The sequence below is a fragment of the Chrysemys picta genome, chromosome 1, assembly GCF_011386835.1.
Source record: "Chrysemys picta bellii isolate R12L10 chromosome 1, ASM1138683v2, whole genome shotgun sequence".
NCBI lineage: Eukaryota > Metazoa > Chordata > Testudines > Emydidae > Chrysemys > Chrysemys picta.
Window position 1 is genome coordinate 93,353,545 of NC_088791.1, and position 26,414 is coordinate 93,379,958.

Consider the following 26,414-nt stretch of genomic DNA (forward strand, 5'->3'; position numbering starts at 1 on the left):
GGGTCTTCAGCGGCACTTCGCCGCGGGGGGTACCGAAGGACCCCCTGCTGCCGAAATGCCACCGAGGACCCCTGGAGCAGGGCACTGTTAGGCGCGGGGCCCGATTCTGAGGAATTGGGTGAATCGGCTTAAAGCCGGCCCTGCAAATAATAATAATAAAAAAAATCTTAGTTGGCAATACACTTGACAGTGTGGGGAAAAGCCCCCAGCATCCTCTCTCCTGCAATGCTGCTGCAGCACTTTCGAAGAAGGAGGGATGGGGGGCCTGTAGCTTCAGGGAGGATTTCTGTGAATCTAAAGAGAAGGATTGTAAATCCGTTACACAGTAGTATTTAGCATGTCAGGCTAGTGCATTTTGCTATGCATTTAGATTCACAGAAATCCTTCCTCAACTGCAGTCCTCTCCATCCTGCTCCTCTTCAATTTGCTGTAGCATCAGTGGTTTGAGCATTGGCCTGCTAAACCTAGGGTTGTGAGTTCAATCCTTGAGGGGCTCATTTAGGGAACTGGGGTAAAAATCTGTCTGGGGATTAGTCCTGCCTTGAGCAGCAGGCTGGACTAGATGACCTCCTGAGGTCCCTTCCAACCCTGACATACTATGAATCACAGTGGAGAGCAATGTGGGAAAGACCTCTTCCTCAGTGATCTAGAGCAAGCAGGGGGGTCTTCAAAGGAGCAGGAAGAGTTGACAAGGCGGGGATGACATGTGCCTGGCCTATCATCACTGACAATCAAGGTTTAGACAATAGACATTGCTTTTCATATAGCATCACACTGACCTCTAGTGGATAGAATGAAACTCACATATGTGGGGGGTGGGGGCTGGGTATTAACAACAGGGCTTAGAGCAGGGGTGGGCAAACTATGGCCCGCGGGCCACATCTGGCCCGCGGGACTGTCCTGCCGTGCCCCCGAGTTCCTGGCCCAGGAGGGTCGCCCCCAGCTCCTCCCCTGCTGTCTCCCCTCCCCCACAGCCTCAGCTTGCTTGCTCCGCCGCCGGCGCAATGCTCTGGGCGGTGGGGCTGTGAGCTCCTGGGGCAGCGCAGCTGCAGAGCCCGTCCTGACCCGGTGTCTGTGCTGCGTGGTGGCGGCGGCAGCAGCATGACCCGGCTCCAGCTGGGCAGCATGGCTGTTATGCCACCAGCCACCAGTGCTCCAGGCAGCGCGGGAAGGGAGCAGGGGGGATTGGATAAAGGGCAGGGGAATTCGGGGTGGTGGTCAGGGGGTGGGGGTGTGGATAGGGGTCGGGGCAGTGGGGGGGGGGAACAGGGAGAAGGGGTGGCTGGATGGGGCAGGGGTCCCGGGAGGGGGCTGTCAGGAATGAGAGGAGGAATTGGATGGGGCGGTGGGGGTCCGGGGGCGGTCAGGGGACAGGGAGCAGGGGGGGGAAAATGGGACAGGGGTCACGGGGGGGGGCGTAAGGGAACGGGGGGGTTGGATGGGGCAGGAGTCCGGGGGGGGGGAGATAGGAGGTGGGGGCTGGGCTATGACCTCCTCCCCTAACCGGCCCTCCATACAATTTACAAAACCCGATGCAGTCCTCAGGCCAAAAAGTTTGCCTGCCCCTGGCTTAGAGGGAGGGCTTTTACCTTTCTATTCTATTCTATTCTTCTCATTGCCGGTGGGGGCGCCAGTGGCTGGGCAGAGCTCCACAGCTCTGCTTAGCGCACGTGGCACAAGCCCGGCAACAGGCACGGCAGCAGGGCTTCTGGAGGAAAGGGGCGGCTGCCTCCTGGCTCAGCCTCCACGGTCAGCCTCAGCGGGGGGCACGGAGAAGAAAAGAGCCTCAGGCGGCGGTCTGGTGGAGCGGAGGAAGAAAGAGGACCCCGACGCCTGTGCCTTGGACAAGGTAAGCGCTTCCCCACAGCTCGGCCTCAGGCGCCTGTGCTCCTGCCTCCTTTGTCCTTGGCTGGTCCCTGCTCCTGCTCCTGCTCCCCTTGTGCATGGGCGGCTGGAGAGGACGGCAGCCTGCAGAGCTGAGCTGCCCCAGTGCCACCCTCTCCCTGCTCCAGCCTCTATCATGCCCGGTATCTGAGTTCACGGCCGCCCGGGGAGGGTGGGGGGCAAGTGGGGCAATTTGCCCTATGCCCCGGGCCCTGTAGGGGCCCCCACGCGTATATTGGAGGCTCCCCCTGCCCCGTGAGTATGTCGGAGGCTCCTGGGAGAGGGGGTAAGCGGCATGGTAAGGGGCCGGGGCCGGGCACCCCCCCGACCCCATCCCCCACAGCCCTGACCCCCAGCTTCGAGCCCAGCCCCTCTGAGCCGGGCACCCCCCGACTCCATCCCCCCCACAGCCCTGACCCCCAGCTCCAAGCCCAGCCCCTCTGAGCCAGGCACCCCCCGACTCCATCCCCCCCACAGCCCTGACCCCCAGCTCTGAGCCCAGCCCCTCTGAGCCAGACACCCCCCTGATCCCATCTCCCCACATCCCTGAGCCCAGCCCCTGTGAGCCGGGCACCCCCGAACCCAGAGCCCAGCTCCCCACCCAGCCCTGGGCAACAGCAACACCACCCCCAGGCAGCGACAGCCCATTGGCACCAACCATCACCATCACCCAGCAACAGCCCATTATGTAATTGCAAATGTATACATACCATTACTGCTTTTAATGTTTTTAAATAATGTATTTAGTGTATTTTCAAATGATTACAAATTATTTTTTAATGTATTTCACTAGTTATTGTTTACATTTCCAAATACGTTACTATAGTATTGCAACTTTTTTTGATGAAAGGGGCCCCCGAAATTGCTTTGCCCCAGGCCTCCTGAATCCTCTGTGCGGCCCTGGAACATGACATTGCTCACAGCATTGACTTGGAGGAACTTGTTGCTAAATTTGCTAAACTTAAAGCGCGGAAACATAAATTCTAAATTATAACATGTTACTCTGTGACCGTGTATTGTGTATAATGTATGTGATTTATTTGGGGGAGGGAGGGCGCAAGGTGGAAGTTTCACCTAGGGCGCAAAATATCCTTGCACCGGCCCTGGCTACAGGGCAGGACTAATGTGCATTGACAGGCTGACGTGTGGAGTTTTGCCACAGCCCCTGTCTGCATTAAACTGTACCGTGCTCTAAGAAAGCATGAGAGAGGAAGTGCTGACCAATCTCTATACTTATGGCAGCATGTAGAGTACAGGCACTACAAGGGTAACTGCACGCCACATGAAAAGCAGTCCACATCTACACCACTTGTCACTGCAGTGTAGGTGCACACTGCAGTGAAAGGCTCCAGCAAGGGGGAAGGAAACAGGGACTGGGTGACTGGGCAACAAAATGGCAGATGAAATTCAATGTTGATAAATACAAAGTAATACACATTGGAAAACATAATCCCAACTATTCATACAAAATGATGGATCTAAATTAGCTGTTACCAATCAAGAAAGATCTTGGAGTCATTGTGGATAGTTCTCTGAAAACATCCGCTCAATGTGCAGCGGCAGACAAAAAGGCTAACAGAATGTTGGGAACCATTAGGAAAGGGATAGATAACAAGACAGAAAATATCATATTGCCTCTATATAAATCCATGGTACACCCTCACCTTGAATATTGCATGCATTTTTGGTTGCTCCATCTCAAAAAAGATATATTGGAATTGGAAAAGATACAGAGAAGGGCAACAAAAATAATTAAGGGTATGGAACAGCTTCCATATAAGAAGAGATTAAAAAGACTGACTTTTCAGCTTGGAAAAGAGACTGCTAAGGGGGGATATGACAGAGATCTATGAAATCTTGACTGGTGTGGAGAAAGTGAATAAAGAAATGTTGTTTACTCCTTCACATAATACAAAAACTAGGGGTTATCCAGTGAAATTAATAGGCAGCAGGTTTAAAACAAACAAAAGGAAGTACTTCACAAAATGTACAGTCATAGGTGCCGACTCCGTGGGTGCTCTGGGGCTGGAGCACCCACGGGGAAAAATTGGTGGGTGCTCTGCACCCACGGGCAGCCAAGCTCCCCGCCCAACCCCACCTCACCTCTGCCTCCTCCCCTGAGCGCGCTGTCCTCGCTTCTCTTCCCAGCGCTTGTTGCCGCAAAACAGCTGTTTCGTGGCGTAACAAGCTGTGGGAGAGAGGGGGAAGAGCAGGAATACAATGTGCTCAGGGGAGGAGGTGGGGCCGGGGCAGGGATTTGGGGAAGGAGTCCAATAGGGGCAGGGACTTTGGGAAAGGGGTTGGAATGGGGGTGGGGCAGGTCTGGGGGCAGGGAGATGCGAGCTCCCACTGGCGTCAGGAGAAGTTGGCGCCTACGTGCACAGTGAATCTATGGAACTCTGTCAGGGGATGCTGTGAAGGCCAAAACTATAACAGGGTTCAAAAAAGAACTAGATAATTTCATGGAGGATAGGTCCATCAATGGCTTTAGCCAGGATGGGCAGGGATGCAACACTATGCTCTGAGTGTCCCTACCCTCTGTTTGCCAGAAGCTGGGAATGGATGACGGGATGAATCATTCAATGGTTGCCTGTTCTGTTCATTCCCTCTGAAGTACCTGGCATTGGCCACTGTTGGAAGATAGGACAATGGGCTAGATGGACTATTGGTCTGGTATGGCTGTTCTTATGTCCTATGGGAAAGGCTTTGGCACGCGGGAGGCAACAGGACACTACACTGGTAAAAAACAGCAGTGTAGATATGGGAGGCATTGCTTGGGCGTGTAGAGATAGGGTTACCATACGTCCAGGTTTTCCTGGATAGGACCTCTTTTTTGGTTCTCCAATCTCTGCCCAGGCAAATTTTTGGAAATCTGAACAAATGTCTGTGATTTTGAGCTAGGCAGCCAGAGAGCGGCAGCTGCTGGCTGGGTGCCCAGCTCTGAAGGCAGTGCCACTGCCAGCGGCAGCGCAGAAGAGAGGGTGGCATAGTATGGTATTGCCACCCTTACTTTTGTGCTGGTGGTGGTGGTGGCGCTGCCTTCATAGCAGGATGGCTGAAGAGCGGTGGCAGCTGTACCCCACCCTAGATCCTGGCAGTATTCTCTATTTGAGGGACTTGAAATATGGTAACCCTATGTAGAGAGCCCATGTAGGGTATACACCCTGGAGGTTCAGGCGTGTAGGACACTCTCCTCTCCTCACCAAAGCCATGTCTCACCCTCTACATTGCTCTTTATCCCTGTGCTAGCTGGGTGTGCAGTGTCTGTACATGCTGTCATAAGTGTAGACTTACACACACGACAAAATTCTCTGAAATTTTCAAGGGAAATGCACCTGATCCCAGTTGTACTTACATGGGAATGTGAATATCTATGAAGTTCTTGGGGACATATCCTTCATGACTTCTCAGCTCAGCCTTGTACCACTCTTCCTGGGAGCTTAAAATCTGCAGCAGAGACAGAATGAAAGAATAAATGAATAAATGAATGAATGAACAAACCTCCTTAGGAAAGGCAAGGTAACCAGAAGGAGAAGTTACTGACAAAAGAAAGAAAAAGAGTTTGGAATTATTTGGAAGGATAAAAGCAGACTAGATTGGGTTTGCTGGTGCTGAGAGCCCTGGAATCCCATGGCACCCCCATTTTCTTCCCCCCACATACACACACTGCAGCAGGGCTGGTAGCTGAAGGCCAGTTCAGTGCAAATAAAGCAATGAGGAAGATAGGGAGGAATTAGAGGGACTGCTTGTTAGTTTTATCTGTATTCCTGGATAAATGTCCAGGAGGCTGGGAAATGTATGCTGCACAGCTCTAATGCCTTCGTTATGGAGGAGTTCGCTATGAAGGACTTAGTGGGGGTTTAAGGAGTTGTGTGTGTTGTTTTTAATAGTTTGCCCTGGCGTGTCCCAATTTGACAAGAGATGAAAAAGCTCTGAAAAACTCTGCTATGTAGGAATGTGTGTGTTTGTGATTGACTGTGTGTTACTGGGTATCATTGCATGTGCTAGAATTAGGGGGCTGAATCTTCAGCTGTGCAGAGCTCACACCAGGGCAGTTGAAGGGAGGAGGCAAAGTTGGTTCAAAGCTAGTTTTCTGCCTCCCTAGATCCTGGAGGTTGCAGGGGGCCAGCCTCAGCAGTAATGCAAACTGGAATAGCCTCAGGGCTACGCCTACTATCGCTATTAGGGTCATTCCACTGATCAAGGATTGCTGGACTGAATTATGCTCTGCCTCTACCCCATTGTGCCCCTGACATGGCCCGAAGACGGAGGTGAGGGAACAGGTGGCATATAGCTACCTGTGTTGCCAGCGGCTATGATTTTATTGCAAGCTTTGTGGTATATGGTGTTTTTTTTTTAAATTCCAGTTCCAGGAGGCAAGTGAATCCGTGAGAATCTCAGCTTTCATTTTTTTTAAAAGGAGGTTTCTAGCCCTTATGGTTGAAAAGCTTGAAGTATGACCCCTAGGGGCTCAGGAAACAGAAGGCAAAAAAAAAAAAAAAAAAGTTTCCAAAATATGTAATTAAAAAAAAAGGGTTAAGCCTTGTTTTGAAACATTCGGGGTTGACAGTACTGAGACCTCTGGGACTCATTCTCCACTACCTTGTAGCCCTTACACCCATGCACAGGGAGGGAATGGGCAGCTGAGGATTTCTGAATGGGTAGCTGAGGATTCCCCGGCTTATTGCCAGTTGATTTCCCTGTACAGTGGGCCTGATTTGAGGTCCCTTTGTGCTGCTCCAAGCAAACCAAATGGGATACATCTCTTTTCTCCTCTATGGCTCAACGCCTATACAGGGTATGACTGCATATCAGCAACCCTTGCTCCCCTCCTGCCTGGAGACTGCTCTGCTAGCAGCTAGGTTTCCGGCACAATCCACCTGCAAGCTCTTGGTGCGCAGAGGGCAGGTCCACATGTCAGTCTCTCACAGCAGGGGTGGTGGGGAGGTGGATTTCCTCCTGTCGCTGCTGGTTCAGGGCCTCACACTTCCTGTTCATTTAATCTCCACATCAATACTGTTTACCTTATCTCCTTCACCAATCAGTTAAGATAAACCCCAGCAGGTTGCACAGACCGGGTGGGGAGGACAGCTGGGGGTATGTGTGTGTGTGCGTGCGTGTGATGCTACACGCTTCGATTTGTCAGATCTTTGACTCTTGGCTGCTAGGGAGTTGCGTTGCCTCAAAGAGAAAGATCTAATGAGAGGACAATCTCTGGCTTTCTCGTTGTGAATTCCCAGTGACAATAAACAAGTGAGTAGAGAGATACAGTCAATCCAGTGCAGAGGTGGAGGCAGCAGGGGCATGGGGATGGAGTTTGAGCTGAGGAAACATCAGGAGTGCTGTGTAGGGCAAGTGCTCAACCATCCTAAAGGGGAGAAGGGGGATTTGTCTATAGCACCTCTCATGTCACTCTGGAAAGATCCCCCTCTTTGACCTTGGTGGGTTTTGGATTGAGCCACGTTTGCCCTAAGTCCCAAGAACAGATGGCAGGGAAGGCAAAGTGAAAAATGGGGGTCTGGACCTAAGGAAAGCTGAGAGGGGAGAATTAATAGATTATAATTAATTGGAATAACAGGGGGTGCTGCAGGCCAAGACAGAGGTGCCCGGGCCATCACTACTCAACAATGCTCCTTTTGGCCAATTAAGGGGTATAGTCAGTGAGTGCCAATGTGAGTCATGTTCAGGCATCTTCAGCTGTAGCAGAGTGACTATGATGCACGGTGTTTGAGGAATTGGGTAAAAAATATTATGTGGGGTTGTGTGGATTCATCCTCATTGCTGATAACAAGAACAATGCTACCATAACAAACACAAAGATTAAATAGTCTGTGTTTCACATTCTATATGTCTGACGTTTGCCCGCCACTTCTTCCTACGCCCACTTTAGCATTCCTCTGCTTCATTTCTGAAGGGGGTGTTGTGTATTATACTAGCTCAGGGGTTCTCAAAATTTTTCATACTTTTTCATACAGAAATTATCTTGTGGATACTTCCCCTCCATTAGCAATTATATAATATTCCTGTGGCAACTACAGTAATTCCTTACAGGGAACAGTAATATCAGGAAAGTCACTTAATGTACTTTAGCCATCTTCTATAGCAATCTAACAGCTGGAAATAAGGAGGATGGCAAGCACTTTTGTGACTAGCCAGTTCTCCATGAACCTCTAGCAAGCCCTCCATGGAACACTGGTGGCGTCTGGACCACAGTCTGTGAACATCTAGGATGGCCTATGTTATGGAGGGAGGCACTGGTGCAGTGGGATCTGGCAGGAGTCACATGGTTAAACAGTCCTCCTTTGGTGGGGCCTCGGGCTGCACTTACCTTCAGTATGTCCCCGGTACGGAAACTCAGTTCATCCTCTCCAGAAGCATTGAAATCAAATTTGGCAATGGCTTCCATACTGTGCCTTGGTGACAGGGCAAAGCTGGAAGAGATACAAGAATGTCAATGTCTGGGAGGAGCTGTGACCTCTGAATCTAGCTCATAGAAGGGGTTGTTATCTCCTCTTGCTAAGGACACTGTGAACTATTCATTGGGTCTGTGATCTCTTCTCACTCAGGGTACCAGGGGCATTGAGACCAGCCTGTTGGTTAATCTGTAATAGTCCCTTGCTAGGGGCAGTTGGCCTGTATCCAATGTTGTGATCTCTTGTTCAGGCCCACAAACCTGGGATTGGATTGAATGAAGTTACCAGCTGGGAACGACCCCATTAACTGGCATGGCTGATGGGCATCGGAACTAGACTCAGATTAGTGGTTCACTTTTCATCAAGAGGGCTCAAAACATACCAATGCAGACGCTGTTTCCCACAGGCCATTGTCTCCACCCAGTAATCTAATGATGAAAATGTGCACCCCACACCCAAGCAGGCTGATAATAGGGATGACCTCAGTGTAAGTGATAACAGCGTTGTTCTGTTAGCTATTTCCTGTGATCTAAGTGACCCCCTCACCCAGCAGAAGAAGGCACTCATCCTCCACAGTGGCCTACTTATTATCCTTGTGAGAGACACAAACTATGGGCAAAAGGAGGATCTTGCAATAAAAAAAAATATTTTTTGGACGGTGAGCACCATGTTGAAGAATGAAAGAAAGACCTTCCTCTACAAAAGCTTTTCGGCATGGATAGCCTTGATTTCCAGTGAGGGAAAGAACTTGTGTACAGAGAGGTTGTACTCCCTGTTTTGGAGGTGGCAGAAAACCAAATTGTAGTACTTACTGCTTAAGCCACATGAGTACGACATATGTGTCCAAAGAGTCCAGATTTCTGGAGCCTGAATTCACATCTTACATGTGTTTAGTGGCGGTGAAAGGTACCACACCATCATCAACAGCCCTGCAAACCAAAGTCTTCCTTTTTGTAGCATGGGAAGTAGCGGTGCAAGCTTCACTTAATCAACACTTCTTGCTAACGTAACTGAGATGTGTGCTGGAAGGACCATTTTTAGGATCCGAAGGAATGCTCAGTTCCCATGGCTCACTGAATCTCTGACCTGCCTGTTGAGGCTGACAATGGCAGAGTAGGAAGTGGCTCAATTAGTGTCAATTGCATTAGTGTTTTTTATGCTGTAGGTACATGTCCTGCCAGAAACCAGTGGGAGATAATCCTGGAAGTGCATTCACAAAGGCCACCAAACAGCTCTCATATGGGAATAACTTTCAGCACTTCTAACCCAGGCTGGACTGCAATCATGACCTGGAAGTTAAAGGCTCCATAGCCCATCTTCACTCCCCCAAGGCATCCAGTCTGTACATGCAGGGAAGCCTCTCCAACTTCCTTTACCTGAAAAGCTATTATCCAGAGGACCTCAGAAAAAAACCTCACCAACAGTTTCTCTAGAGAAACTTTGGTTTATTGAGCTGCCTTTCCTAGCAGAACTGAGAAAGACCAAAAAGTGTTAGCTCTGAACAAGACCCAGAATTATGCAAGAAAAATGTCATGTTTAAAATTGATGGGCCACTAGAGATTGATTTTGAGAATTGTCTTCTCCCAGTCCCAGGTCCTCACACCGATCTGCCATTGCACCTCAATGCTGAGCTACAATTGTCCCATGCTATTCTTGGGTCCCCAATATAGCTCTGCTGATGCAACTCAGCCTTGACCTGCAGCACCCCTTGCTATTTTAGCCACTGGAGTTCCTTATCTTCAGCCTGTAATGTCACACAACTGCATGTGGTGACGATGATTGGTAGGTCACAAGGGAAGGATTAGGATTTCAAATGGGGGAGCAGCAGGTTAACCATTGTGTGAACCATAAAAACAAAGATTTTGTTTTCATGTAAACATCCCTTATTAATAATGATTACTTAGAATGATGGGGAGAGAACTAAAGAAAATGCCAGCAACCAAAGAAGAGTTGCTTTAGTATGGCATGTTTTTCAGTGTTTTACCTTGAGGCACTGGGCTGCTCTATAAAGATCACAGACGGCTGGGTGAATACATCCTCAAACTCCTAAGTGCAGAGCAATAATCTCAGTTTGAGACAACCAGTTAAAAATAACAACCTCTTGGAATACAAAGCCTTGCTTTGATTTTTGCCCTTTGGTGGAATTAGAGATCTCAGTGATTCTTTCTATGAAGAGGGAGAGTGTTCATTTCATTTTTCAACTACCAGACAGTTAAATGTGATATTTGACACCCCCCCCCCCCAAAAAAAAAGAGCAGTGTTGGGGAAATAGTTAAAGGCTCATCTCTCACTTATTTTCAATTCCAGCAATTCCAACCTTGGGCAGTGACTGAGACACAGACACCTCTTCAAACAATCTAACAGATGGATTAAATGTATTTTTCATTGCCAGAGGCTGGATTTAGGAGTGACTCAAATACCATACACAGTGTTGGCTAGGTTGATAAATCAATACTGCAGTAATACCATGGCCTTAAACTCTTTCCCCACCAACTACTAAAGCACCACTGGTCAATAATCCTGTCTTTGAACCCCAGCCTAGCATTTTTCAGCACCTGAACTTCAAACCAGCCCTGCATCTCTGATCCTATTCCTCCCTTCTCTTGTATCTCCAGTTTCCTTATACTGTTCAGGTCAGTGCTGGGCTTTTTAAGAAAGCTTTTCCACTAGGTGCTCATTCTTCCTCTCTACATGTGTATGACTTCCATCAGCACCTGTGTGACAGAGAGATGTTTGATTTTTTGTCATTACTTACATTTCTCAGGCATCGTTTCTCCTAAAGAATATCAGAACACTTTACAGACTGTGAGCCAAATTCTGCCTTCAGTTACACAGCACAACTCCATTAGCTATAGTGGAACTGAAGGTAGAATTTAGTTCTGTATATACTGTATTGGGTGAAAAGCACCCCAGTACAGAGGGCAAGCTCAAGGCCTATGCATCACTTAGTCCCACTAAGGCCTCTGACTGCTAGAAGCTGGGACTGGATGACAGGGGATGGATCGCTTGACGATTGCCCTGTTTTGTTCATTCCCTTTGAAGCATCTGACATTGGCTGCTGTCAGAAGACAGGATACTGGTCTAGATGGACCATTGGTCTGACCCAGTGTGGCCGTTCTTATGTTTGCTTAACTCCTATTTAAGGCATGAATGTGAATTATCTAGTGCTGGCTTTCTGCAGAGACATGAATTTTACTTTTAGTGATCACCCCCTATATCACTGAACTGCCGACGCATCTAGGCTAGAATGCAGGTGCCATTCTGTGCTATCAATGCTACACCAGAGTGAAAGGAGGGGAAGTGAAAACTAACTTCACCATTTGAAACTACACAGGACATATTTTAGGTCAGTAGAATACGTAATTCCGTGAGTTGGAATTCAGCCAGGACACTGAGGTTAACACCTCCACATTTATGAAACGTGACAGGGGCTATTTAATGACCACAAGTGATCAGATGATAAATCTCATCTCATCTGAAATACAGCACTCCAATAATAGAACATCCCTCCTAACCCCTTGCTGGGGTGTTGGCTCGGTAGTAATGACTCAAGAGGAAGAACACCACCTACTAAGACACCAACACCACTGTCTGCATCACTGGGGTTTTCTATGGCAGCCTTTCATTTATTTATTGTCTAAGCTCAACTTTGTTTCTTTGAGTGTGATAAGATCACAGGATGGCATGGGCATGGCTGCAAGCAGGGTGCATATTCAAAGATGACGACCTTAACAAGAACTTGATTTTCAAGCCTGTGACTTATATAAATCAGACCCACAGCTTCAACCAGTGAGCTTTCATCAATAGATGTGAAATGGCATGTTCTGCTCTGCCTTTTTGGGTACTGCAGGTGTTAGAGTTTAAAGTCAGAAGGGGCCACTAGATCATCTAGTCCAGTGGTACTCAGATAGGCTCGTGAGGCGCAAGTGGCTCTTTAATGTGTCTCCTGTGGCTCTTTGCAGCACATGATGTTACAATTATTAACCAATCAGGATGCTTTTACTATGTTATTAACCAATTAAGTTATCAATTTGCACTACGTTATTAACTTATTGGCTGTGAGAACTATATATCTATATATAGATATAAAATGTTCATCTTTCTCTAGAATTAAGACAAAGACAGCTGTGATGGGAGTGTAATCCACATGGGGAAAGGGTTAACATCTCAGGACAAGGGTGGCAAACCCTAGAAGGGAGCCCTTACAGTGAAGGAATTTCTAGGCAACCAGAGAGGAAAGCCACTTCCGGTCTCTTTCCTGGTTGGGGGTTTGCCACCAGCGGCTCATTTTCATTTTTATTTATGGCGTAGAAAGCCATTTTGTTTTATGGCTAGACAATAAAGACATTTCAAAGCAGGACATTTCCATGGAAATTTCCATATATACACACATGTAAACAAAATATTTCCAGTCATACTGTTTAAACATGACTAATATATAGTAAATGAATCAATGAATTCACACTATTGTGGCTCTTTTGGGTAATGTTGATTGCTAATTTGGCTCCTGAACCACTGAGGTCTGCGTATCACTGATCTGGTCTGACCTCCTGTATTACAGGCCACCAACACAACCCACGCACTAAACCCAACAACTAAAAAGAGAGCAAAATATTACAACCCATGGGACACTAGTCTATTATATGCGACAGACAGAGACTAAAAGTGTGAGGTGCACCAACGTTCAAAGCAGGGAAATGATTAAGTGAGATATACCTGGATAGTCCTGGCAAATAACCTGCATGCATATGCTGCAGTGGAAGGTGAAAATCCCCTAAGGTCACTGCCACTCTGACCTGGGGGGAAATTCCTTCCCGGTCCCACAGATGGCGATCAGTTAAACCTTGAGCATGTGAGCAAGAACCAGCCAGCCAAGCAGCTGAGAGGGAGGACGCTTGGTGACACCTCAGAACCCTGGCCCCCCTGCCCACGTGTAGGTTTGATGGTGAGTAGGGATGGAGTCCAATATTCAACATCTGTACAGGAATGAGAGGTGAACTGTATGAGTAGGGGCCAATTATCTAGAATGAGCGATGATATATACAGTCATTGTTGTCACCAGCTAAACCACATCCAAGAGGCACTGGGAAGTATTCTGTTCCAAAAATGCAAGCCTCTCACCAGTGCATTAATAGAACAGCTCCATTAACTGTCAGAGGTGCTAGTGCCTCCAGCCATTACAAGGCATGTTCATTACAAATGGATAAACACACGAACGTATTAAATACAGCAGTGGACTCTGGTCATATATATATATATGTGCACCAACCATTTCCTCTCATAATTTAAGGAAAGCCCAGTGTATTCCATCCAGTCAGGGTGGAGGCAGTACAAGTGCCTTCCATACCTAAAGGAGCAGCTCCCCTAGGTCAGGTCGCTGAGAAATGGTATATATGTGGTAAGTAGGGGGCAGTGGTGAGTGCATGAATTCACACTGTACACACCAGTCTATCCATCTCATACTGTGGAAGATCTCACCAGTGGCCATTTCTGTGCATCACCAATAGCTCAAGCCACCTTTTGGGGTGGCTCCATATCTGCTGTCACCAGATTCTCTGTTCTACGCTACATTAATTTTCCTGCCCTGTGAATGGCCTGAGATATTGAGAGAATACGTTACAAAATTGAGTGAGCTGTTTGCTCCATGTTTACTGCTGTAGGACCTAATGAGCGCCCCACTGAGAGACCTGCTGTGAGCAGTCACTCACCCCGGCTGTCTGGCAATGTAAAAAATTGTCTGGCTTCCTGTTAGCCAGCCAAAAGCACTCCATGGAAACGTCCTGCTTTCAAATGTCTTTATTGTTTAGCCATAAAACAAAATGGCTTTCTACACCATAAATAAAAATGAAAATGACCCTGTGGTGGCAAACCCCCAACTAGGAGAGAAACAGGAAGCGGCTCTCCTCTCTGATCGCCTAGAGATTCCTTCACTGTAGGACTCCCTTCTAGGGTTTGCCACCCTTGTCCTGAGATGTTAAACCTTTCCCCATGTGGATTACACTCCCATCACAGCTGTCCTGGTCTTAATTCTAGAAAGAGATGAACATTTAAAGGTCATGAAGACTATCCAGAGTTATAATTAAGGATAACAACCTTTTTTGGAAGGGATATTAAACTGCATTCTTCTGGGATTAGCTAATTTGTACAGTGCCTTGCCCAATGGAGGTCCACAACTAGGGCTCCCAGGCACTATCACAATACAAATAAATAATAAATAAATAATAATAATGACGACCAGGATGATACCTATTGTGGGGGACAGATTATCCCACAGCTGCCTACTGTGGGGTTCTTACATCTTCCTCTGAAGCGTCTGGTGCTGGCCACTGTTACAGACAAGATACTGGAGTAGATGGATTATGGGAGTGATTCTGCCTGGAAAATCCTATGTTGAAAAAGTATGATTTCAGATACACTTGCATCTATTTGGGTGCTTATCTGAATGATCCAAACTAACGGAGTAGGCAAAAAGGGGGCTGGCAATCTCATAAGAACAGGCTTTCTCACAACATTTTCATCATCTCTTGCTTCTGGATGGGATGGCAATGTCAGGTGAAGAAGCTTTTTCATAGCATTTCAGCAGTTGCACTTTCTAGCCAGGGAGCACAGGAGCAATCACAAAAATGAAAGAATTTCTTTGACAGTGTTAAAAAAAAATAAAAAAAAACACACTTTTTCCAAACGCCAAATGGTTTTATCTGATGTTCTGGGAAAGGTTAATTGGTTTGGTTCGGTTCTGGTTTTGTGTGCTTTTAAACTAAACTGGGTCACCCCATCCTTAATTAGCTAGCCTCAGAGAAGCAACATTGTCAAGAAATAGAGGAGGAAGGTAAGTGGAAATGAGGGGGATTCTCAGCTGTCATGTATTGTAGTGAATAATAATTCATCAGCAGTGGATGCTGGAGCATCAGGTTGCAAATCCACATAGAGCTGAAAGATATGAATGGAAGCTGTCCAGCTTCTCCTGATCTCCCATCTATTCCTGTCCCATGGTCAGATGTGTTCCACACATGGCAATTCATCCTCTTTCACAAATTCCCTTTCCAAGGACAGCTGGCTAGGCTGTCTGCATTAATGGACAATTATTTTTGCAGTCGGGAAGCAAGTGCACAAAGCAGGTGATGTTATTCAAACTCCTCTGCAGAACTCCACCGATACACTTCAGTCCAGATCTGTGTAGGGTTACCATACGTCCGGATTTTCCCGGACATGTCCGGCTTTTGGGGGTTCAAATCCCCGTCCGGGGGGAAATCCCCAAAAGCCGGGCATGTCCGGGAAAATCGGGAGGGAGGGATGGAGGGCTCGGCTGGGGCCTCTTTGGCCGGGGTCGCGGGCATGGTGCCGGGCCGGGCGCGGGGCCGGGCGGGGAGCCGGGGGCGCGGGGCCGGGCCGGGAGCCGGGCCATGGGCCCGGGTAGCGGGGGGGTGCGCCGGGCTGCGGGGCCGCGAGCCGGGCCGGTTTAGCTGGGGGTGCGCCGGGCCGCGGGGGCCGGGCGGGGAGCCGGTCGGGGTAGCGGGGGGGATGCCGCGGGGCCGGGCGGGGAGCCGGTCCGGGGTAGCGGGGGGGGTGCGCCGGGCTGCGGGGCCGCGAGCCGGGCCGGTTTAGCTGGGGGGGGGGGGTGCGCCGGGCCGCGGGGCCGGTCGGGGTAGCGGGGGGGGGGTGCGCCGGGGCCGCGCGGGGAGCCGGTCCGGGGTAGCGGGGGGGGGGTGCGCGGGCCGGTCCGGGGTAGCGGGGGGTGTGTGTGCGCCGGGCCGCGGGGCCGGGAGCCGGGCCGGTTTAGCGGGGGGGGGGGGGGTGCGCCGGGCCGCGGGGCCGGGCGGGGAGCCGGTCGGGGGGGGTAGCGGGGGGGGGGTGCGCCGGGCCGCGGGGCCGGGAGCCGGTCCGGGGTAGCGGGGGGGTGCGCCGGGCCGCGGGGCCGGGCGGGGAGCCGGGGGTGCGCGGGGCCGCGGGCCGGTCCAGGGTAGCGGGGGGGTGCGCGGGCCGCGGGGCCGCGAGCCAGTCCGGGGGTAGCGGGGGAGGGGTGCGCTGGGTCGCGGAGCCGGGTGCCGGTCCGGGGTCGCGGGGCGGGCCGCCGGGGGGTGCGCTGGGCCGCGGGGCCGGGAGCCGATCCGGGATAGCGGGGGTGCGCTGGGCCGCCGGGGGCCGGCAGTGCTGGGCGGGCCGGGGGTGGTCGGCCGGGGTCGCGCCTCCCCCCCCCCCTTACCTGCTTCAGGCTTCCCGCGAATCAAATGTTCGCGGGAAGCAGGGGAGGGGGCGGAGACTTTGGGGGGGCGGAGTTGGGGCGGGGGCGGGGCCGGGGCCCCGTGGAGTGTCCTCCATTTGGAGGCACAAAATATGGTAACCCTAGATCTGTGGCACCTCCTGCTATTTAGGTTCTTTCTGCCCCAAAAGCCCTGCCCCTCATTCTTCACCTGCAAGCACTCCTGCCCTAGGATTCTCAAACAGCTCAGTCAATGCACCATGATTCTTAAGTACAAACATCCCCTGCTATTCTAATTCTGACCTATCACCATCACACTCATAATCCACATTCAGTTTGGCTGATATGACAAAGGCCTTGTCTATGCAAAACTTTGTTACCGGTATAACTATGCTGTTTAGGGGCATGGCATCCCTCCCCATACAGCAACAAGCTATAACTGTATAAGCACCTTTATATCAGTATAACTGCGTCCACAGGGAGGGGCGGGGGGAGGTTGTAGAACTTTAACTATACCAGTATAACTATGGTACAACTTTTGTATGTAGACAAGGCCTTAATCCTTAACTGCAGAGCAATTTGCTATCCCAGTCGTGTGGCCCCTCCCCACTCCTCTGTTAATCCACCTTAAAAGATATCCCCTGCCGTTCCAATTGAAGACCATGTTGGTATGTTGGAGAGATTTTTGTTTTGCAATAATATGTTGCTATGTTCCTCTACTTTCATTTTTAAATGCAAGTAGAGGAACATATTTCAAACCATTGACAAACATGACAAGATGAAATATTTTTTCTCCATCCCTCTGATCCTGCCAAGTTCCTCTTCTACAGTTCCCTTCCCCTCACAGCAGATTACTGAGTTATTAGTGTTTCACTAGCAACTTTATCCATCCTAATCAGTTATGTCCTCCTCCTGCATTTGTAAGGTGATTACACTGAACTGTGCTCGTGACATCACAGTTTATCACCTTGGCAGCAATTGTGAGATCACAAAAATGGAACCGTGGCAAAACTGAGTGGGGATCGGCTGAGAAGGAGGCAGCAACTAACTACAATGAAGAATGGGATGTTTTGGCCCATTTCTGCCTAATCCTTTAGTTCCCAACCATCCTTCTGTATTTCTGTTAGCTTTACTGAACTGCTCCACTGCTGCCCAATAGTCCAGACACAAGCAAACATATTGCACCAGCTGTGCTGCCTAATGCTTTGAACACACCCAGGCAAACCAGGCCTGCTGTGCCAGGTAATTCTCTACATAAATGATGAGTGAAATATACCCACCATGCCACCAAATCTTCCATCTCTGTCCTAATATTTAGCTGACTACAATGCAATATCAATGCCAGACAGGTCAGTTTGGTGCAGCACTGGGATCTGTGGCTTCTGGAGTATGAGCTCTGCTCAGAAATCCTAATGATTTTTTACAGGTTCATATTCTACATTCAAGCAAGACTGATTTAAAAAAAACCAAAACCCTCATCTTTAGCTGGTATAGCTCTGTTGAAGTCTATGGGCTATGCTGAGTTACACCAGCTGAAGATCTGGCCCTGTGGTTTTAAAATACTCTTTCATTTACTGCTCAAAATCTGAAAAATATCTGCAGCATATGGGTGGAAGGGGAGAGGGAGGTGATGCTGCTGACAAGGAAGGAAGCCCCCCCTCCCCCTTTTATAGGCCTCTTATAAAGTCCCAGAGCCTGGTGCAAAAGGTGCCCCGTGCTTGCAATGAAAGATAAACATGAACGAATACCAGTGACAGACTCATATATCCAAGCAATGATGATGATAGTTGATCCTGTCACTGCAGTATTCCCTGATATCAATTTGAACTGCAGATAAGCTAAGCGGGGGCGGCATGGCCATCAGTACAAAATTAAAATGTGCTGCACGGGCGGCTGATTTTCTTCCCTACTGTTGCAGGAGAGAGACCGAGTGAGAGACAGTTTTCTTTGGTGATCTGAACCCAAGCCTAGTGCACTCAAGCAAACATTCCATTCCAGGATTGAAATTATCCCTGATGAGTGCCCTGTGATTCATTGGACTTTGTTGATCCTCCATATGAAGCAAGGGAAGGGTGATGTCTCCCTCCTTTTCCTCTCCCCCCACCCTGCTTCTTCCCTTTAATCATGATAAATATATTTTAACTCGCTTGATTAAGTCAGCCAGACAATGCGCCCCTAATCTGCAGTGATCAGGGCTCTGGAATTGCAATAGCGAACATGCTGTCTCTCTATCAGACAGAGCAATAAGGGGTTGCTAATGCAGCCCCCATTAACAACTTCATACAGAATGAATTTTTCCTAACTGCTCCTAAAGAGCAGGCACTTGAGGAATACTGTCTGATATGAGCATATTCTGAATGATCTCTTTCTGCAAAATTGACATGCTCCCCTCACAACCCCCCCACATAAATACATAAAGTATGAAAAATGTAGCCACTTCCTTGTACTCTAGAGACTTTTTGATCTCATCATAACTTATCTAGTTAACTGCCTCTCAATTTTTCTCATGGTTCTTTGTAAGTTTTAGTACAGTCTGGTATGTATTTTAATGCAAGTCAGTGTTAGCTGAATACCAATCATGTGCTTCAGTGCGTGAACATGCACGCATTTGTACTTGTGCTGTGCACACATGTAAATCTGCTTTTGTATGTATGGTGTTTGCACTTAGATAGTGTGCAGTTAGGCCACGAGTGTGGAAATAAACTGCGTATATCTCTGAGTACATATGGATATGTGTAAGGAAATACTGTATAAGTGCATGAATGTATGACTGAGATTGCTTTCATATGTATACACGTCATGCATATATGGGTTTGCATACCTGTGTATATACTCTAAGGGCCATAGCCTCTGCTCTGACTGATTAGTGGCACAAGGCTGAAATATGGGGATGAAAGGTGTCATTTGGTCATCTTTGCACTCTGTAGATCAGTGGTGGGCAACCTGCGGGCCGCATGCAGCCCATCAGGGTAATCCGCTGGCAGGCTGCCAGACAGTTTGTTTACATTTGCACAGCCGCCTGCAGCTCCTAGTGGCTGCAGTTCGCTGTTCCCGGCCAATGGGAGCTGTGGGAAGTGGCGGTCAGCACATCCTTGCAGAGCTGTGGGCGAGAGCTAGGAGCCACTGGGGGTTGCAGGCGGCCATTCAAATTTAAACAAACAGTCTGGTGGCCCACAAGCGGATTACCCTGATGGGCCGCCTGCGGCCCGCTGGCTGCAGGTTGCCCACCACTGCTGTAGATCCTGGGGCTAATTAGCACAAATCAGGTCTCCAGGGTACATTTGAGCCCAATGTACATTTAGACCAGCCCCAGGGCTGCTCTAAAACAGCAGCTCCAAATGGCCATTCTGGCAACCAGTGACCAGCTGGACATAGAAGCATTCTTCCTGTGCTCCCTATATCAGAGGCTGGAATGGAAGGTGTCAAAGATGATGCTACACCTCACAAGGATTCCCCAATCCAGAGGAAATCCTTCAGGGGCCAGAAGCACTAGCATTAGAGCTTCTTTCTGCTGCTGGTATGGTGTAATGGCCAGAGTAGGACTCAGGATCTGGCCCGATGGGCCAGATTTTCAAAAGATATAATTGGGTCCAGATTGTAAAAAGAGCTCAGCTCCTCTTTAGGCACTTAAATATGGGACAGATTTTCAAAAGTGTTCAAAACTCAGTACTTGCCATTGTGACACTCGTGGATAAAGAGCTCAGCACCCAGCATGCTACACTCTTCTGAAAATATAGCCACTTATTCTGGTGCTAACTGAGAACTGAGCTCTTTTGAAAATTCTGGCCTATATGTCTGTACCTGCATATGCACTGTATGTGTGCATGGATGGTATCCTTACTGTGTCTGTGCATGTGTCTCTATTTTATAACTAATAATAATATCTGTAATTAGGAATGCTAAAATAAGGATAATCATATCTTATGTTTTCAAAGCATAAGTTGATCTCCATGAGGGTCAGGAAAGAATTCCTGTCACCATCTACAACTGACTGGGTACAAAATAGAATTTCATTTCTCTTTGAAATTTCAGGTACTGGACCATACACAAAATACAATACTGGGCATTATAAACCAATTGTCTGATCTGGTAAGACAAATTCTGTATTACTATTGCAGCATGATATATAGGAATGCATGAGTATGACATGTCTGAACAATGTGGTATGAAAGTCTGCTAATATAGACAGGCACGTGCCTGCAGAATATCAGTAAGTTAACTGCTATTTTCCTTACTTTTGCATAAGATTCAGTTTGGCAACATAGACAACTGTGAAAAACCTGTAACTCTGCAACTAAAATTACAGTCTGTGCCAGGAGATATAATTTTGCACAAAGTGGAAGCACAGTTAACACAATAAGGAAATGTAACATTCCTTTATCCTTTTAACTGTAGTTCTATTTTTGCATTAAATTGCCTCGGATTGTACAAGCTGTGGTTTATTACTGCATAGTTTTCTCTTTTTCTTTCACCTTTTTTCCTTATATTTTATTCTTTCTTCTTTAATCTTTAACATAACAGTTAAAATAAGATTAAATACCACAACCTAGGTCAATACAAAGTTAAGTATGAGAATTTAGCACAAGTATAGGAAATCCCGTAATTAAGATTCATAATAGCAATCTTAACTTGGCAACATTGTACATACGAGGCCAATTTCTGCTCTCAGTGACATTTGTTCTGAGACCTGAATTTGATCCACTCTGTATACAAAAGGGCACATTGAACTGCAAAAACAGCAACTAAAACTGCTACTATAGATATGTGCCAAGTGGTAGAATTAATGTTGCTGTGGGAACCTTAATTTATGAACGTTCTGACTTTTATATTTACATTCTGGACCTCAGTGTTCCATTAACACTGCTTTTTGTCTGAAGGCTTGATTCTCATTTAAGTATAGGCCCTGTTACAATGCCAGAGTGGTGTAACAGGGCCATATGTTGAAATTAGAATCAGGCCCTGTGAGAGTGTTTTTGCATGTGTGAATGCTTGTGCAGGGTTTTTAAAGTAATTAATTACAATAATGGATTTTTTTTTTTAAATTAAAGGTGCAGCTCCAAGAAGGAATCCAGTTTCTTTTGGACCAGAAGGTAAACGTGGATACTTTCTTGTTACTATTCTTGTGGTTTGTCCACACACAGAAATTACACCAATTTAACTAAAGGCATGGCAATGATTTAGGCAACTTTTCTACACTTGAAAGTTAATTTGGATTAAGGGAGGGTGTGAATTTAAAGAGCAATAAGAGTGTTCACATGTGGAGTTAATCTGGAATTATTCCAAATATGAATAAATCCTTAAACCAGGTCAACTTCTGAATAGAGACAGGCCTTGGAGATTCCATGATTCCCATTCCCACAGTGTGAGCAGTGATGTTGCAACCAGATAGCAAGTGTGAAAAATCGGGACGGGGGTGAGGGGTGGGGTAATAGGCTTCTATATAAGAAAAAGCCTCAAATATCGGGACTGTCCCTATAAAATCGGAACATCTGGTCACCCTAGTTGCAACCATCACAGCAGCCAGTTTAACTGAAGCCTTGTCTGCAACACCCTGCATAACATACAAATATAATTGCTAATTTACCCTATCTGTGAGAAAGCAATCAATTGCTGCTCTGTACCAGGGAACCACAAGGTCTCCAGTCCTATTTAATAGAATGCATGTGGCAAAAGAGGGAACTCTGCTTAAAGGGTGTGAATGAGTCATTTGACATTTCAGGTTGACTGAAGTCATTCCACTACATTTATTTCTGATCTTGCTGTGCTACCACATTTGCTCGTTAAACAGAATGGGAAGAAAAAGATTGAAATTATCTGTTACAGAATACGTATGCAAGACACATAGGAGATACCAACTAAGGCATGACTTGATGCATGTGTGAGAATGTGAGCTTGCAAGTGCATCTGTTTGTGTGATAGTGCCAGTGCGTGACTTTGATGTTGCCTCTGGGTGTGCGAGCAACTGTTCTGTTATGCATGCGTGTCTGAGCATGAGTGTGCATCTGTAAATTTGCTTATAAATCAACTTCACAAGTAATTATGAGCCAAAGTGTTGCATACGTGTAAGCACAGGTCTGAGAGTTTGCATATGAATTGCCCTGTGTGTGCATGAGCATGGGCAGTTGTGTTCTGTGCATGCACATGGAGGACAGTGAATGTATGTGTGTGTGTGTATTAACATGGTCAGGAATACAGGCATTATGGCCTGATCCTCCAAGGTGTTTAGGCATCTAACTCCCATTGAAATCTGGTCCCAACTGAACATTCAATGGGAATCTATTTAAAGACCCTTGAGGAAAGGATAAAGGCCAATTTTTTTCCAAATCTGACCTAAATTTAGACTCCTACATTCATAGTTAGACTCCTAAAACAAAGTGGCTTGATTTCCTGAGGTGCTGACCCCCTGCAGCTCACACTGATGTCCACTGGAGCTGTGGACATTCAACACCTTTGAAAAATCAAGGTCACTTTTATCCAGGTGCCTAAATATGGGTTTAGGAACCTAACTTTAGGCCCTCAGGTTTGAAATTCTGGTAAAAAAATTGAATGTGTACCAATTTTAAAAAGTAATAGATAAGGTGGAGATAAAGACTTTGTTGAAATGCTGCATAGGAAATAATTTCAAAGGGTGGAGGAGGTGAGTGGAAAAAGATACCTATTTGAGTCTAATCAAGGATATGTCACAAGAAGAGAAGGAAAATATTATTGGGAAGAATAACTCCTCAATGGAAATCCATGGACTCATTCTCCAAGAGATTAGATCGCAAACAGATCGGGCAGGGCAAGGGTGGTGAGAATTGGACAGAACCCTGGCATCCTGCCTCAGGCTAGAAACAGCCACATCAATTTTTGCACAGAGTTTAGAATGTATTTGTGCCGGCAGCAATGGTTGCAGGGACACTGGAATAGACTTGCAGCATGCTATATGGGCAAAGGTCACTGTCAAGATAGACATTGTTATTTTTAAAATCTCCTGGTAACTAATATCATCTCTGGTTGTTAAGACTTAAATATCGTTAAAAGTCTTACTGTCCCCGTCCCCCCCCCCCCGCAATCAATCCTGCAGTTTATTTAATCTGCATTTCATTAAACCAGCTCAGTGAACTAGCCGGGTCGTCTCTACTCTGGCTATAATCATTTTTGCCCAATGCTGTTGTTTGGGTTCACAGTGCTGCAGGGGGATATTTAAATCCAAAAATAAAATGGTTTTAATTGAAATTAAAATATACGTTCATGCCATTCCTTCTGATATTAAGTTTCATATTCTCCACTTTCCCCACATCTAAACATTGGGCTTAATTTAAGATGACTGCATCCTATTAAATAAAGCTGGTAAAAGGGCACATTCAGCTCAGGTTCAGAAAGTCTAAAAATTATATTCTTTTATTTATTTGGGTGGCAGCAAGAAACATTAATTCATTGTTAATGCAGACCAGCCAACAAGACTATGCTTGTATTGGCTTTAGTGGAATGAGATGTAAATCCAATTCCAATAGGTTATCACAATTAGAGAAACACACAGCCATACTAATAAATCCAACAGGCACATAAAGGCCTTAAAGCAGTGGGAACTCTGCATTTCCATCATGCTGGTGATTAAACCGGTGGAGTCTCCCCAGAGGGGAACTCCACACAGCCACGTGCACCTTGCATGAGAACGCACAGGCAACACTTAGGGGGCAAAAATGGGTGTGTTGGGGGAAAATGACCAACAGAGACACCCATAGAACAAATCCACAAGGACAAAGAATCACGTCTGCTACCTTACCACATACTCAGCAATAGCCTGATGTGACCCAGCTGTATGCATGTCCTGAGCGTTAGTTCCTTTATAGGGTAAGGTTTCCATCCCCACAGCTCCCTCAGTTATATGAGCAAAACCCATTTATTCAGTCTTTGTCCACATGTTCACCACGTGGGACCTTAATTTTAGTGACTTGTGCATATGAATTGCAATATAGTTAGGTGATCATACACTAGTTCTCAAATAATGCAACAAAACATCATACATTTTTTTATCACTTATGCGTAGCATCTTCCACTACTTTGTGTTTGCCAGAGTCCCCTCCGAACAACCCTCCCAAACAAAAACATTAAAAACAAAGCAAATCATGGAATTAACCGGACATTTGCAGCCCATCACACTATTGATTCTACTTTTGTGGTCTATCCCTATCCCCTCCCCTGTGTTAGTCTTGTCTATTTAGATAGCAAGCTCTTTGGGACAGGGACTGTCCACTACTCTATGGGGCTAGCTCAATGGAGCAATGACACTTCACAACAGCTGAAGATTTGCCCCTGTGTTTGCTCAGTGCCGAGCACACTGGAGCCCCATTCTTGATCAGTCCATAGACACTGCTGTAATAAAAATAATAAATTAAAAAAATAGAGTCCCTGAAAGTTATTTATATATAAGATGATCAATAAATGAGGCAAGTGTTCTTTTCAGTGTGCACCTTATGAGATGCACTTTACAAGGCTGTAAAACACTGGTATGATGTTATAAATAAATAAATAAATAAATAAATAAATGGAGATATCCTATCTCCTAGAACTGGAAGGGACCTTGAAAGGTCATCGAGTCCAGCCCCCTGCCTTCACTAGCAGGACCAAGTACTGATTATGCCCCAGATCCCTAAGTGGCCCCCTCAAAGATTGAACTCACAACCCTGGGTTTAGCAGGCCAATGCTCAAACCACTAGCCTTCAATGACACAATTACATGCTATTATACAGCATATGAACAAGAGGCTAAAGTTCTCGTTACTATTTCCTGACGTTTGAATGCCTAACACTCTTTTCATATAACATTTTTTTTTTAAATAGAATTTCTTACGAGTTTTTGAAAGAAAAAGGAAAATCCAGTATGGGAAACTATTTGACTTCAAAAAGAAGAACAGGAGGACTTGTGGCACCTTAGAGACTAACAAATTTATTAGAGCATAAGCTTTCGTGGACTACAGCCCACTTCTTCGGATGCACCACCAGATGGCCCTATCTCATCTACTTTACAAAGTCTGCAGGAAGGAGCCTCAGGAGCTGCAAACTTTAGAAGCTGAACAGCCTGTACCTTTCAAGATGCATCGCAAATGTGGTAAGGTCTCTGCAGCAGGATAGCTGCCAGTGACTCTCTGAAGAAGAGCGCTGTGTAAGCTCAAAAGTTTGTCTCTTTTACCAACAGAAGTTGGTCCAATAAAATATATTATCTCACTCACCCTGTCTCGCTAATATCGTGGGACCATCACAACTACAACAACACCGCAAACAAGTGGCTCTCTGAACAGACTAGCAGTGAGTCTTAGAAATGCTGCTAGGGTGAAATTCACCCTTCTGCATTGAACGAGCACAAGGGCCATGGGCCATTTAAGTGACATTTCAACCTTCAAAATAGGATTTAGTGGTACTTCAGTGGCAAATAGAACTTATGTTGGTTCCTGACACCAGAGTGAATTTCATCCAAAGGCAATAAATCTAAAAACATCTACAGTATTGCACTTCTGCATTCTAGAAGAAAAAAACAAAAACCTACTCTTACTGTACATTGGTCTCAATTCTCCTATTTTCTAATGCCATTTCTTCCACCCTCACCTAATCTATCTGCCACAAGATATGGAAAGGTGCAATGGTCAATTTCAATATCATGTATAACATGCTATAAGTGATTATCTTGCAGGCATTTTTTAAAATCTGAAGCTATTTCAAATTAGTTTTTATAAACAATCTGTGCAGCATATATCAAAGCCAAAAGCTCTAAAAGCACTGACTCTGGGTACCATATTTCTGAGTTGCTCCACCTGAGACAACTTGGACTTTGCCCAAGTGTTGAGCACCACCATTCCAGATGGTCAGTGTGAACTGCAGGTGCTCAGACCTTCTGAAAATCAGCCCAAAGTGTTTAAGGCTGGTCACCAAAATGTG

General features: G+C 46.8%; 1 protein-coding gene and 1 long non-coding RNA gene across 5 annotated transcripts in view; one reads left to right on the forward strand and one right to left on the reverse strand.

Moving 5' to 3' along the window:
* Nucleotides 1–26,414, reverse strand: part of GRAP2 (GRB2 related adaptor protein 2) — a 48,660-nt gene that overhangs the window by 9,196 nt on the left and 13,050 nt on the right. For all 4 annotated transcript variants that reach the window (XM_065580754.1, XM_065580740.1, XM_065580744.1 and 1 more), the window contains 2 exons: nt 8,213–8,315; nt 5,240–5,331 (listed from right to left, as the gene is read on the reverse strand). In XM_065580754.1, coding sequence (XP_065436826.1) covers nt 5,240–5,331; nt 8,213–8,290 — 170 coding nt within the window. In that variant the 5' untranslated portion in view covers nt 8,291–8,315. The remainder of the gene's footprint in view (nt 1–5,239; nt 5,332–8,212; nt 8,316–26,414) is intronic.
* On the forward strand, nt 1,547–25,383 carry LOC101953930 (uncharacterized). Its single transcript, XR_010597664.1, has 4 exons — nt 1,547–1,849; nt 20,530–20,586; nt 21,546–21,587; nt 25,323–25,383. It is a non-coding gene; the product is annotated as an uncharacterized LOC101953930 (long non-coding RNA).